The sequence below is a fragment of the Mytilus galloprovincialis genome, chromosome 10, assembly GCF_965363235.1.
Source record: "Mytilus galloprovincialis chromosome 10, xbMytGall1.hap1.1, whole genome shotgun sequence".
NCBI lineage: Eukaryota > Metazoa > Mollusca > Bivalvia > Mytilida > Mytilidae > Mytilus > Mytilus galloprovincialis.
The window spans coordinates 21,759,023-21,774,515 of NC_134847.1; the positions used below are offsets into that span (position 1 = coordinate 21,759,023).

The following is a 15,493-nucleotide window of genomic DNA, read 5'->3' on the forward strand; positions in this document are numbered from 1 at the left end:
AACAATTCAAATGAGAAAATAAGCTTGTGGGAAAAAATGTGTTTACAGTCAAGTGTTTATATAAATGCTCATTATAATGTCATTAAATGATAAAAAAAACAACTTGTATAATTGGAATAAATAAATTCTATTCAAAAATCAAACATGTAATTTTCTCTTAATCAGATTCTTTTAAATTTGGCACTTCACAAAGAAAATAATTTCCAATATCATCAATTCTAACATTCACCATTACAGACATTATTTTTGATGTATCCACAACACAAAGAAAACATGTTTTTTTAGTAACTTTGATATGGTTAGCTTTTACTGAAAGAAAGTTCGGCTTCACGATTGAAGTTTTTGTTTCTTCATATCTGTGCATCACAGCAACTAGTGAGGAATCACAACTACACAAATCATCCAAACATTCACATTTTTTGGCAAGAATATAGTACAAAATAGATCCATAGCAGAGACTTTTCCTTTCAGGCTCAAAATATTTAACTGTGTATGTGTTCCTTACACTGACTCTACTATACTCTAATGAGTGAATAGTAAATCCACGAAGTGATATTCTTCTAAAACATAAACACTTGGAAGGTTTAAACTTGACAGTTGTAATAAGCTTTGAATACACCTCATCTGACAAATGCATTTTCATCTTGCATCCAACTGGTACTGACCCAGTAAGAGTACCAGTATATTTTTTTGAATTTTCTGACACATTTTGCATTTTTTCTGCGAATGCTTTATGAACTGGATCCTCAATATTGCAAAGCAAACTTGGCATATTCTGAACAATACTCAATGAACTAATGATCTGAAGCTCAATATTCTGTGTTCCATGGAAAAGTTTGGTAAGCAAACCATTTGCATTTTCATAAGGGAAACATGAATATACCCACATTGGGCCTAAGTCCTCCACACACTCGGGCAAATGCAAAAGTGAATGCATATTGAGGGTCATGTATCTTTGCCCATATAATGCTGTAAACATGTGAACAAAGTAAGATAACATGGTTTGACTTCTTTTCAAATCATCTGGAGTAATGCAATCTGTGCATAAGAGATAAATTCCTTCAACAAAACAAGAATAATGATGAAAATAGTTTTCAGGTAGTATGTCACATAAAATTGGAAGAGAATAAAAGAAGAGCCATGTCCTTAATTCTGATGCCTTCCAATACTTGATGTGATTTGATATAGTTCTTGGTACTCTGGTTATGTATGAGGGTGGTTTAATCCTCTTCAGACGTTCATCAATTATAGATATGCTTGATGATATTGAAAAGTGTTCCTTACTGTTGCTTCCATTAGTCCATAAATTGATTAACAGTTTTGTTATACCAAGTAATACTCCATGCATATAGTCAATGCTAGATGACTTTACAAAGTCATAATATTTAAGGGCCATTAAAAAAGATGGTCCCTTAATACCATTCACAACGGTTCCATTTTGTATAGCTGTTACCGCATTGTTAATGCATTCTTGTGTTGTTCTTTTCTCAGGGTCTGGTTCAGAGCTGTTGTAAGGAAAAGTTCTGACAGTGCCTCCTTTTGAGGTTCTATATGTTTCTCCTGAATGCATACATCTGAGGCAGCTATATTGTCCATTAAACTGGTTACAATTCATTACTATGCTTTTTGCTGGTAAATCTGCAGTGCCACAAATTAAAAAACACTTACTGTTGTGAGTTTGACCATTGTAATCAAAATCTATTCCATTTGTTTCTATATCTTTTAAAGTGTTGACCAGAGGTTTTGTAAAACCTCCCATAAAAGGCTTTGATTCTCCAAACCACAGTCCATATAAAATCATGTTTTCTGTCTGCATTCTCTGTTTGATTGGCAGTTCATTTATAGTGAGATACAAGGGCCATATTGAAACTTTTGAGCTTTTAAATATTGGTATCCCATCAGTATTCCATGTCAAAGAAATATTGTTAGGATATTTGGCTGACAATGGTCCACCTAATTTAGACAAATCACTGTAAAGTTTCCCATCATATATATCTTCTATTCCCAAAATATTTTTCTTTTTTCTTTTAAATCTTTGATTCAAAATTTCAACTGTTCCTTCTTTTTCCATAAATGTTTTAATTTGGTGTTTGACAGGTATTTCAATAAAGTAGCTTTTCTTCTTCTGGTTTAACTGGTGTTGACAATTTTCATTCGGACATACGTCTGCATCAAAATTAATGTCACCGAAACAAGTTGAACAATAATAGTGTTTTTTCATAGGTGATTGCAGATCTGTGAAAAATCTTTTGAAAGTGTACATACTCTTAAGTCCGTCATGTGAATGCATGCAATGCAAACCAATGATTGTTAACAAGTCATTCAACTGGGCACCACTAATGCTATGACACATAGAATAAAGTAAAATCAATACCATACTAGTATAAATTGTCATATGGTGACCAGGGTATATTGTTGAATTTTGTTCAAAGTCATAGCAATTGTCTACATTTTCATTCTTTGATTCAGCGGTGTCAAAAAAATTGTCGGCATCATCAGCTGTTATTTCTGGGTGGTCCATTAACTCGTGCCATTTTTCATCAGATATTAAATCACCAGCATCTGCATTACTTTGATCTTTATTTTGAAAAGTTGCCCCTTCAATCAAGCTACGTATAGTATCTATAATATCAGAGTCATCATTTTCCTCTTTTTCATTAACAATAGTGTCTAATTCTGAGTCTGATGTCTTAAAATGGTCAACAAATAAGTTTATTGGACTCTGATCCAATTCAGTAACCAATTCAGGAACATCTACATTTTCTTCTGCTGACTCCACTTTTTTTGCTTTTTTCGGTGGATTTTTCTTGTGACAGTATGATCTAGGTCTTACTCTTCCAAGCTTGTCTACTTTTCTAGTTGGTTGGTTGTCATTACCTGAAAGTAAGATGATAAAAAATAGAATAAAAAGAGTGCAAAAAATATAGATTTTCAATACAGAATCACAACGCCACCTATGTACAGGACACACCTGAAAAGTCTTGTCGCTCTTGTTAAATCTTGTTTGATCACTAAATTTTAGTCAAGTATAAATAGCTTTCGGTTCTTGTTTTAATATGTTGCATTGTAATAAAAGAGGCAATACAGAATACAATGGGAATGATGTGATAATAAGAAATAATTAATGGCAGTTGTAGATTTGTTTTCATTTAACTATGGGTTGGGCATTTATATACGATTATTTTACCCTGAGCGTTAGCGAGGGGTAAAATAAGAATATAAATGCCCAACCCATGGTTAAATGAAAACAAATCTATGACTGACATGAATTATTTCGATTCTAATTGGACAAATTCATTGGGTTTTTTTAATCGCATTTTTGACATATATATATTTTCTTCCAATGTATGTACACTTTAAACAATTTGTACATTAAAGTTTCACTTGAGATGATGACAAAGTAGCTGCGGAACCGTAGCTCTTAGGTCCTTATGTTATTTTTTTACTATTTGCGGACCATAGAGCTACGGATTTTTCCTATTTCAAAACGTTCGGAATTGCGACCCAGGTTCAGGTCGCACTTATTTCTCAAAAATATTTTGTTTATAATCCATGCAAAACTTGTCAATATATATGGTTCGTTTCGTTAGATATTTTTCTAGGATATGACGTACCTATTTATGTTTGAATATTCATTTCCTTAACACTATTATCTAATTATTTCCATTTGTATACATTCTCCGCCTATTTTGTTCGGCCATATTGAATCTCGTCGTGACGTCACAAGAATTAAAATGGTCCGCAAATAGTAAAAAAATAACATAAGGACCTAAGAGCTACGGTTCCGCAGCTAATGACAAAGCTGATCGAACTGCATCTAAAATTGTAATACACCTTTTCACTATTTGCCCGCCATTACTGCCAATTTACTGGTAATACAGACATGATAGCTGAGGTTCCGTAAAATTTGACTTCACAACTGACACAATTAAGAGAAAAATGTCTGATGCACAAAAGAAAAGTGTTTGACGTCATTATAGTTAAAGTGTTTGAAATCATTATAGTTCAAGTGTCACAAATTCAGGGGTCAAGTGTTTCAGATTGTCAAATAGCGAAAAGGTCTACATTTTTGTATTAACAAGTGAAACTGCGAGCTACTGCTCACTGATGATACCCCCGCCGCAAGTGGATAATATTAATAGTGTAAAAATATGCAAGTGTTCGGTAAACAGGAAGTTGTCGAGTGATGAATCTGAAAACGCATCACACGGTATAGCTGACTTATAAAAATCCTGAAACCAAATTTCAGAAATCCTTGTATTGTAGTTCCTGAGAAAAATGTGACGAAAATTTTTAACTTGGTTATCATGTGTAAAATCATACAAGTGTTCGGTAAACAGGAAGTTGTCGAGTGATGAATCTGAAAACGCATCACACGGTATAGCTGACTTATATAAATCCTGAAACCAAATTTCAGAAATCCTTGTATTGTAGTTCCTGAGAAAAATGTGACGAAAATTTTCAACTTGGCTATCATGTGTAAATTCATACAAGTGTTCGGTAAACAGGAAGTTGTCGAGTGATGAATCTGAAAACGCATCACACGGTATAGCTGACTTATATAAATCCTGAAACCAAATTTCAGAAATCCTTGTATTGTAGTTCCTGAGAAAAATGTGACGAAAATTTTCAACTTGGCTATCATGTGTAAATTCATACAAGTGTTCGGTAAACAGGAAGTTGTCAAGTGATGAATCTGAAAACGCATCACACGGTATGGCTGACATATATAAATGTTGATACCAAATTACAGAAAGGGTGGATGTGTAGTTCCTGAGAAAAATGTGACGAAAGTTTCATGGGACGGACTGACTGACGGACGGACTGACGGACTGACGGACGGACTGACGGACTGATGGACGGACAGACAGAGGTAAAACAGTATACCCCCCCTTTTTTAAAGCGGGGGTATAATTAATTTGTATATTCCATTTGGGGGGGGGGGGGAGGGGGGGATATGCACCTTAAACGTATGGCAATATCACCAGTTCGTTGATTCTGGTCAGTATCTGCCAATTACAGATGAGAAGTGCACGGTCCAACTTAATATACTCTGATAAACAATATCATGTACGCCTAAATATTATATTTTTGTACGATACAAATAAATTTATCATACCTGCAACATGTGCTATATATGTCAGAATTGTGTTTATACAGTAAAAAACTCGCTTCTAAGTATATAGTTTACTTACCCTTATTATCCAACAATAAATCATCCATGTATAACGATTCTTTTGACATAGTTTGTCTTAAAATGTGTTTTCTCTGGATCTCGTTCGTGTGTTTTGAATCGGCATATACCGGAAGCGGAAATTTATTTTGATAAAACGAATCTAGTGAAGTAGATCAATAAAATATATATACAAAGAAGTTTCAATTCACTTTCTATGTAAATAAATTGTATGTGTACGTACAAATTTATTGCAAATTTGTATGTATCTATATATTCTATCTAAAAGTTATTTTATTAACTAAAATCAGTTTGTTTCGTATCGTTAAAAATAACTTTCACTAATCGACTTTTCTGACCAATCAAATTGCTACGTGAATTCCGCTTTGAATTCAATATTTTGAAACAATTCTAGAAGTGAAGAAAATGTCAACAAACAACATGAACACGAAAAGAAGAGTTAAACTGCCAGGAAGATTTTCTGGCGAAGAGAGTAAGTTGGTTTAAACAAAACTTTTATTAAATTTTCCTGGAAAAACTTCGTTTCGATCATTTTTTCTGTTCTAATAAATTTAAGTTTTATAGCCCATTGCTGATAAATTCTAAGACCTTCTAACTGATAGACAGCTGTAAGTTGAATATTATGCCAGGAAAATCAATTGTCTAATCTCGAATTTCTTGTCAAAATCTCGATTTCATGATGTACGTCTTTTTGAAAGAAAAATGTAATGTACTAACAGGGCATGCACATTTATTTTTATAAAATAAAAAAAGGGAGGGGGGGGGGGGGGGGGGGGGTGCATGTACATATGTTCTGTGGCTGTCTGAATGCTAAGTAAACTAATAACATATATATATAAGGCAGTTTCAAATTTTGTCCAGCTTGTCAGCTGATTTGATTTCTTAAACGCATACAATAACAATATTAATTATTAATACACCTTATCGCCATATTTGTCCGCCATTACTGGATATTACACAGGTTCCCGTAAAAATATGACGTCACAAAACAAAATATCTGACGCCACAATGGAAAAGTGATTGTTGTATGCCTCAAAAGTTCAAGCGGCTGGGTCAGCCGGGATAAGCGATAAGGTGTATTATATATATTATAAAGAGATGTGTACGTGTCATTTAAGAAATAATTCTATCCTGCCATGCTCTACATGTATGCTCATTTTAACATGGGTAGGCATTATATTTGTTAATATCTTAATACCGAGCGTGAGCGAGGTATTAAATGTTTACAAATATTATGCCTACCCATGTTAAAATGCGCATAGAGCATGGCAGGATATAGAATATTATTTCGATTCTAATAGGAATATTTGAACTTTTTCACTTCGAAGCGGACCTATAGTAGACGCTCGGAATGTCGCCATTTTTATTTCATGACCCAAAAACGTTATAGAAAATCAGCAGTTTATCAATAAAAAAAGAACAGAAGCATTTAAACTTAATTACTTTTAGAATGTTTTTATTTAATTTCCTAGCGAGCAACACCAACAAAAATGTCCATTTTGATCTCTGGCGTTGTTCAAAATTCATCTGACGTTGCAATTTCAATTACAAGTGACGTCAATCACGTGTAGCCCATGTTCTATTTGAATTAGAACATGGCTTTGTACCCAAAGCTTAAGAAGAGCGTCATATTAGAATGGCAATTAGACAATGGTACTCTTCACAAGACACAAAATGACACAGAAATTAACAAGAGGTTGCCGTATGGCCTTCAACAATGTGTAAAGCCAATCACTCATGCAGCTATAAAAGCTAGGCCCTGAAATGACAAATGCAAAACAATCCAAACAAGAAAACTAATGGCCTAATATTATATACTTGTAGCATGTACATGATATATATATGCATGCATGTACAAATTAATAAATGAACGAATAACATATATGAATAACAAATCTGATTGAATCACAGCAACAAAAGATAACCACTGAATTACAGGCTACTGTTGGGGAACAGGCATATACGATACATAATGTGGCAGGGTTAAACATGTTAGCTTGCAAGTCTTTTTTATGTGCAACTTAATATAATTAAGTTAATTATAATTATATAATATATCCTGTTCCTGAGCCTGATTTTAAGGTCGCATATATCTCTGTGTGCATGTTTGTTTCATTTAGTATACATGTACTATAGTTTTTTTTATATTATTTTTTATTTTAAGGAATAAGGCATGTAAGCTAAGCTACTATAGGTTTTCTATTTTGTGTGGATTATTTTATTTACCTATATACAATTTATCTATTTCCATAAGAATGGTTTGTTGTCCGGTTTGATTCGGACCAGGAGCTAAGTTCACCCTTACAACCGAATCAGATTGAGGACGGTCAAAGTGGAGAGACCGGAGAGGACAAGAGATTTCAAGTGGGAGATCAGGTGGAAGCCCCATGGATCGATGGAATTCTATACCCGGGGAAAATAGAATTTGAAAGTGGTATGTTACATATAAAAAAGAAGATGTAGTGTAATTGCCAATGAGACAACTCTTCACAAGAGACCAAATGACACAGAAATTAACAACTCTAGGTCACCATGCATACGTAAGGCCTTCAACACCTACATGAACATTTTTTCTCAGGCCAAATAAAAAAGTATGTGTGGTTCCAGTTACATCTGAAAAAAAGATAGGGTAGTTAGGTAGGGATTTTTTCTTTTTTTATGTTTTTTTTTTTACATTGAGTCTATGGGAGCAACATTCTGACTTTAACAGTGCTTCATGAAAAATGACAATAAAATCTTTATGGTAGGCTATTTTTAAGCCGAAAAAGTAGGGACGGTAGGGTTACTGGAACCACACATATATTTTTATTTGGCCTCAGGGAAAAAACCTCCAAACTCCAGTTGTTTCCATGCAATAAGCAAATTACTATACATGTAGGTATTAAATAAGATATCAAATAAAGAAAGAAACCATTGATTTTATAGTTAGTTCATTAGTTAATTATGATTGAACAGGTGCCAACTTTCAGCCCAACCTGAGACAGTGCATGTGTAACATTATTACGACATAAAAAAAAAAACAACACAAGTTATTAAAAAAATATTGAAAAAGGCTTTAACTCATCAAATTTCATCATTCATGATTGTTACTTTCAATTCATTGAAATATTGAAAGGCTGTACATCTTAAGGTGAGAAGTTTCATGCCATTATATCTTACTCGTGTAAGTCATGTAAGTGTCGTGACAATATTTTATTGTTTAATATCCACAAATATTTCTTGTATAGAGAAGAAAGAAGATTGTTTAAAATACAAACATGACAAAGAATCAAAGAAGAAGGTTCAAAAAAGGAAGAAGAAAGATCAGAATGGTGAAGATGAAGAAAGACCAGCTGCAGATTCCCTCAAAAAAAGAAAGAAAAAAGATCAGAATATTGAAGATGAAGAAAGACCAGCTGCAGATTCCATCAAAAAAAGAAAGAAAGGTTGATAGACAAAATAATTTACACAAGTTCAGCATTTAATTATATTATATAAAAGTAAAAGATTGATCTAATTAAGCATTATAAAGCATTAATTACTAACTTTTGTTTGATGGTTATCATTGTGCATAAACCATAGCATGTAAAATAGCCCCTTTTCTCAGAATAAAAAGAAAGTGCTACTACATGTACCATATACTACAGATACAATATACTTTAATAATTTTACAAAAAAAATCAACAATGACATATACAAAAAATGATAAAGATCAAGAAAATTAACACTAACAGCAGCAATTTTACTGCACTAGATCATAGTGGAATATTATATTTATTTCAACAATTACAATGTCTCTTCAGGGATTCTCAAATTTAATTGTTAAAATTAAATTAAATTCAACTTTAACATGTTTAATGATCAAAGTCATAAACAAAAAATCAAGAAAGAAGATAAACTAATACAAATTTGACATACATGTATTTACTTGCGATTGATAATTTAAAACTGGTTCTTTGTCAGAAACTTTAAAATAGTACAAATTCATATTTTTCTAAAGTATTCCTATTATGATTTTTTTTCATTAGCAATTTGATACACCAAAACTAAATAAAATATTTTATTCTTCAGAAAATAATGAACAAAAAAAGAAAACAGAAGCAGCAAGAAAGCAGACAGCAATTGAGACAGCTCAAGAGCTATTTAAGAATAGTCTAAAAGAGAAAATAACAGCATTGCATGATGTGAGTGTTAGTAAAAACTTAACAAGTGTGTCTATTATTAATACATGTACAGCACCTTCTACTGCTACTAACAGTACACTAACAGCATCTTCTACTGTTACTAACAGTACAGCAGCACCTTCTACTGTTACTAACAGTACATCATCATCTACTGTTACTAACAGTCAAGCCCAGGCTAGCTTCATGTCTCAGTCATCCCCTGCATATGAACCCATTTCCCCTCCTAAGGATACTCCACCATCCCAAGCATGTCCTGTTGATGCTTCCCTGCCTGCTCCTTCTAGTAGAGCTTTTACTTTCCCATCCCCTTACAGTTCTTATCCTCCATTCTTTTATCCAATGTTTGGACCTAACAAAAGTGCATACCCAGTCTTTGGTGATTTTGGCATGATTCCCAATATGTCTCCTGGTCAAAAAATTAATCAATGCATGTCATCTGAACCACCACCATCTATCTCTGACAACTCTGCAACACTTCTTAAATTGAATGTAACACCAAGGAATGAAGAGAATGACTTCCAGTGTTCTAATGTTGAATCTCAAAGCATGTCTCAATGTAATAATAACCCTATTACCACTCAATCTGATGATGCTGAATATCTTGAGTCCAGTGACAAAAACCAGTCTCTGTCACACACAGCCTCAAATCCAACTTCCTTCCTGTCTGTACTATCAGACAATGGGTGTGGGGAGTGTCTTTTGAAAGACACGGAAATCAATAGCTACAAATCCTACCAGAGGCAACAGGACAGCGACATCATTTACTGGAAAAATGAGGCAATGAAGTTTAAAGCACAATTAGGTTTATACTTTTATTTTTGTGTTTTCAGACATGACTTTATAATTGCATGCAACAAATGTTTAAATCCTACATGATTAACCAAGCTGTTTTTTTACAAATTAAGGATGTACTCCGGTGAGGTTAGATGAAAATTTATAAATTAAGAAGTTAAAATTGATACTATAAGCTGGTAGAGCATCAATTAAAGATAAAAATAAGCTAAAAATATTGATAGGCCATGGACCTCCTTTTCCAGTTAATTAAGATTTAAAATATGGCGGGAAAAGGCTGATTCTGACTTTTACCTTATATATTTAGCATTGGTATTATTATACCCCCGCTTTGAAAAAAGGGGGGTATACTGTTTTACCTCTGTCTGTCCTTCCGTCAGTCAGTCAGTCCGTCTGTCCCATGAATATTTTTCGTCACATTGTTCTCAGGAACTACACTACCAGGATTTCTGAAATTTGGTTTCAGGCTTGATATAAGTCAGCTATACATGTATACCGTGTGATGCGTTTTCAGATTCATCACTCAACATCTTCCTGTTTACCGAACACTTGCATATTTTTACACCATTAATATTATCCACTTGCGGAGGGGGTATCATCAGTGAGCAGTAGCTCACAGTTTCACTTGTTGGGTCTCAAAACAAAAGAAAGAAAATCAAGAATCTTCTAAAACTTTGGTAATGACCTTTAATGAGCTATTAAGTCTTATATGAAAAAATAAATGGGTGTTAGGGGACAAAATATTTTACATTGTATTGTATGGAAAAACACCAAGGAGTCCGAACATTTGACACAAATTACATAACCTTACCAGAGTACATCCTTAAGGTTAAGATAAATATCCTACTTTCTCTATAAAATCTAAGCTGGTGGATTTATTCATTTTCTGACCTGGTCCATTATATTTGAATAAATGAGTGGTTCAATTGACCTTTGTACCTCATCACTGGTCAAAATGCAATTATGATGTTCAATTTTATGTGTATACCTCTGAATTTCCTTTGTTAAATATAATACATGTACATCTGCACATATAAGTAATTAGCTAAATAAATTTTATCGGAAGCAACAATTATATGTTTTCAGTTAAATACATATGAATACAGGGTTCTTACTAAGGCAACCCCATGAGTCCTGGGCTCATCAAAATCTGTCTGGACTCCCCATTTTCAAAACTGGAATATTTTGTATAAACTGTGATAAATATTTGATATAAACACACTATACATTGTACACTGTACATTAATCAATTGTATTTATTTTCCACTGCAGAAGTATTTCAACAAAAGGAACCCAGCTCTTCCCCTCTTGGAAATGTTGGAAAAGAAAATACTGATGTGAGCAATCACTACATGCCAAGTAGAGGCATTTGTGTTGAAAAATGCATATACGTAAGTGTATAATATCGTCAATTATTATTGTTAGATACAAAATTATTAATCGTCTTCTCAGTAGTCACACTAAAGAAAAGCTGCATGGTTAAACATTACATATGAAGTTAAAGCAACTTAATTATAACTACACTAGAGGTCAGTTAATTTGCGTTTTAACAATTTGTTAGCAAATTTATTCACTTTATTTTTGATGTTCAACATACCTGTATAAAATATTTGCCACTGAACATTATTATATCTGTCAAAGTGTAGCTGTGATTATTTGTATAAGAAGTCAAAATTGTTGACAAGATTATAGGCTTTGCCTTTTAAAAGAAATGTTTAACCTTAAAGGCGAGATTACTAATGAAATAAATAAATCAAAGAAAATGCTTCGGCAGCCTATAAACAATTTATAATGTGTTATTTCTATACCTGGCTTTTAATTTGTTTTAAAAGTAATTTGCATGATATACAAGAATCATTTTGTACCCACTGATATCTTCCCTTTATCAGCGAAAAAGTGGGCTGCCATGAAATATGATTCCCAACCAAATCGAATCAAGTAAAATGAAACAAAGTTTACAGTATAGTTATTTTCTGTTTATGTACATCTATTCTTCAAAAAAAACTTATCATCATTTGCCATGTGACAAGTCTTTTTCTAGAGTTTTTTAAATTACGGAAAGTACGCAAGTGACGATCAATATGGTGAATATGCTTTTTTATTCAAAAAACAATTTATATAGAAAAAACTACTGAAAAATACTAATTTGGGACATCATGATTTGTTTTCTTGCCCCAGTCTATTTATAGTTAATATAATTAAGTATACTTTCATTATTATTAATTGTTTTCATCCACATTAAAATTTCAAAGTTTTATGTTGTTTTTTGTGATTTTAGGCAGTAGCAGAGAGTCCAGAACAAATCCCACAGGGATTTGTTAAATTTACAGATGGCCATTCAATTTTTGTAGAGGCAAAGTGGCTGGCCAACACTCAAAGCTTATTCAGGGGAAAAACAAAACCCCACTGTTTGAAGCTGGTTATAAATGGGTTTTATGAACCATCAGAATTGAGAAACACAACAGCAATGATGCTGTTGAAGACCCCTGTTGGTCAAGCTTTGAAAGGTATGAATACTTTAATATTAAAGTCTTTTAAAATTTATATTCAAGCTGTTAAAGTGGCAGTAGCTATCAAAATCGTATTTTTTTGTGAAGGCTTTTGAGTTGATATTCTAAAAATATTAATGAAAAAATATGTTTCATGATAATTTTGGTACATTTATGAACGGCATTAAAACACTGATGTTTGTTTCACCAATTTTCATTAATTTTATAAGGAATGTGTACTTATGGTCATGTGATATAAACCGTGTAGGTGGAATTAAGTCACAGTCTGTACACATTTAAAGATTTCTGTTTAATCCACGTGTTAATACCTTTCATATGGTTAATCTAGTTTCTTCACATAAATATGAGCATGTCTTCTTGTAAGGTTAGCTTTTAAAAATGCATATGGGCGGTTTGCATTTGGAGGTGTTGATTATAAAAATGGATTCTGCATATAAAAACATTATTTTTCACATTGATAACAACACTATATTAATTGGGCATCAAAATATTGTCCGATAGTATTTTATTTACAAAAAACATCATTTTCTTGAAGGGGTGGGGGTGGGGGCTTACGTTGGAAAAATTTGATTGGTTATATTGAAAATCTCTAGAATGGCCCCCCCTTATAAAAAGTTCTGAATCAACCAATGATAATAACTTTAATTATAAATTTACATTCTGAACAGCTAACTAAAGCATGACATGAATTAAAAAAGATCAAAATCAGATTGATAAACGTACATGAACAACATATTCATTCTTCAATGAAAATTTAATTTTAATGCCTTTATTTTTCAGCATATGGAATAACTTCCATTGGAATGGACGGAACAGAGGTAGTCCGAGCCATAAACAGTAAAATAGGAACAATGTGTCGTGCCATCAAAGAAAATAGAAAATCAAAATGAATTTTTAAATGGATAAAAAGTTTCTTGTGAGATGTATACATGTTGATATATGTGAAGTTATAGTATAATTAATTAAAATGGATAATAATACGTGTCAGAATTACTGTATTTTATGGATTAATAGTGAAATAAGTCTTTCAGTCATGATTTGCATTGTGTAAGTAGTATGCATGTTTTTTTTTATATAAATTAGCAACCATGAGAAAAAAATTACACCTAGCAATTATTATTGTGCCCATGAAAATGCATTCATGCAATCAAAATATTGAAAAAATGCATAAATTAACTGATTGATAACAAGTTGAGATATGTTTCAAACTTCTGAATTGAAAATACATGTAGATGTTTTATAAGGACTTCACTAATTATGTTATTTGAGCAACTATAATGCAATTCAACAACTTAATTTGAAGAGAGATCGCGATTCACAATCAATGTAAAAGTGAACATTAATATCATGCTTTTTGACCAAATTGACCAAAAGGATGTTAGTTTGTTTACTTATATGATATTGATTTTGCTAAGATTTGCTGCAATTCAATATTTATATAATTAAAATTTCAATTACATTCAAAAGTTGAATAAAAAATAAACTTATCAGTAGTTCACCACAAAGTATATATGGCTATCAGAGGTTTGCCAGAAGTTCACCACAAACTATATATGGCTATCAGATGTTCGCCAGAAGTTCACCACAAACTATATATGGCTATCAGGGGTTCGCCAGAAGTTCACCACAAACTATATATATGGCTATCACAAGTTTGCCAGAAGTTCACCGCAAACTATATATGGCTATCAGAGGTTCGCCAGAAGTTCACCGCAAACTATATATTGCAATCCAAGGTTCGCCAGAAGATCACCAAAAACTAAACATGGTTATCAGAGGTTTGCCGCAAGGTTACCGCAAACTTATTTGAATATTATAGAGACCTGTTGATTGGATGTAAAATTATGCCAGAAGTTCGCCGCAAAATATATATGGTAATAAGAAGTCGCCGCAGATCTGCCGCAAACCTCATTTGCATGGTAAAAAGTCGCAGCGAGGTTGCCGCAAACTGTTTGCGGTAACTTTGCCGCAAGGTTTGCGGCAGGTCTGCCGCAGAAGTTCACCAGAAGCCTGATTTTTAGGTAAGGGAACCTCTTGACTTTGTTTACTTATTCTAACAGACCTATAAGCAGCTTTTAGGTCCACTTTAGCCATATAAAAATTCTTTGACACTAACTTGCAAGCATCATCTACTGTTTGAAACCTTTGTTTGTCAAATTCACCTGCAAAATCATTCACTGCAGAACCCATTGGTCTACTACAGTCATGAATGATTCGAACTCCACCGTCAGGCTTTGGAATCACTCCCAGTGGACTAATTATTTTAGGAGGAGTATTTACAAAAATATAGTTCCCATTTTCAATTTCTGTTAGGATCTGCTGATGGGCCTGTTTATAGAAGGGGCTAACCGGTTTTGCTGAAGGATGATTTTTTGAGCGTATATTTTTTGGTATGGGAACATTCATGATAATGTCAAACCCATTTTCAATGCCAAACAACAAAAATTCATTATCAAAGTCATCAACCAGTTCATCTGTCCATGTGGACAGATTCAGTACACGCGAAGGCTTCACCATTGTTCTTAGTTTTTTGTATGCTGAAAAGCCGGATGTTTATCAGCACATGCAGGAATAGCACATACATGTTCAAATTTGCAGTGAGACATAAAGCAGCCCTTGCGACTATTAAATTTCTTACAAATCATCTTACCACTTGGTGTATGAGAAGCATATGTGATTAAATGTTGCTTATTGCTCATTCCTTTCGAGCCTTGAGTTTGAGGTGTAGTGTGGGAATACTGACCCTGCAAAAACTTTGGCCTCAAAAACACAGAATGGAGATGTGGAATGTCAGTGCCCCATCTGAACTGATGTTGTTTTTGCAGACGCCGATA

The 15,493-nt window shown here is 33.2% G+C and overlaps 1 protein-coding gene and 1 long non-coding RNA gene across 2 annotated transcripts; one reads left to right on the forward strand and one right to left on the reverse strand.

Annotated features, from left to right (window-relative positions):
* Positions 1 to 111: 111 nt before the first annotated feature.
* LOC143047165 (uncharacterized) lies at positions 112 to 5,467 on the reverse strand. The gene is made up of 2 exons (XR_012969425.1): positions 5,196 to 5,467; positions 112 to 2,877 (listed from the first exon to the last, which is right to left on the reverse strand). It is a non-coding gene; the product is annotated as an uncharacterized LOC143047165 (long non-coding RNA).
* Positions 5,468 to 5,578: 111 nt separating this feature from the next.
* Positions 5,579 to 13,641, forward strand: LOC143047162 (uncharacterized). The gene is made up of 7 exons (XM_076220132.1): positions 5,579 to 5,666; positions 7,449 to 7,628; positions 8,422 to 8,619; positions 9,245 to 9,357; positions 11,422 to 11,540; positions 12,428 to 12,656; positions 13,440 to 13,641. Exons 1-5 carry the CDS (start codon positions 5,600 to 5,602, stop codon positions 11,488 to 11,490), a joined length of 627 nt encoding a protein of 208 aa, XP_076076247.1. The 5' UTR covers positions 5,579 to 5,599; the 3' UTR covers positions 11,491 to 11,540; positions 12,428 to 12,656; positions 13,440 to 13,641.
* The last annotated feature ends 1,852 nt before the right edge of the window (positions 13,642 to 15,493 follow it).

Excerpts from the sequence above, each read along its gene's own strand:
- LOC143047162 (XM_076220132.1), top strand. The coding sequence starts at position 5,600 with ATGTCAACAAACAACATGAACACGAAAAGAAGAGTTAAACTGCCAGGA. Across the intron at positions 5,667-7,448 it reads AAGATTTTCTGGCGAAGAGA|AATGGTTTGTTGTCCGGTTT; the intron begins GTAAGTTGGTTT and ends TATTTCCATAAG. Across the intron at positions 7,629-8,421 it reads GAAAATAGAATTTGAAAGTG|AGAAGAAAGAAGATTGTTTA; the intron begins GTATGTTACATA and ends TTTCTTGTATAG.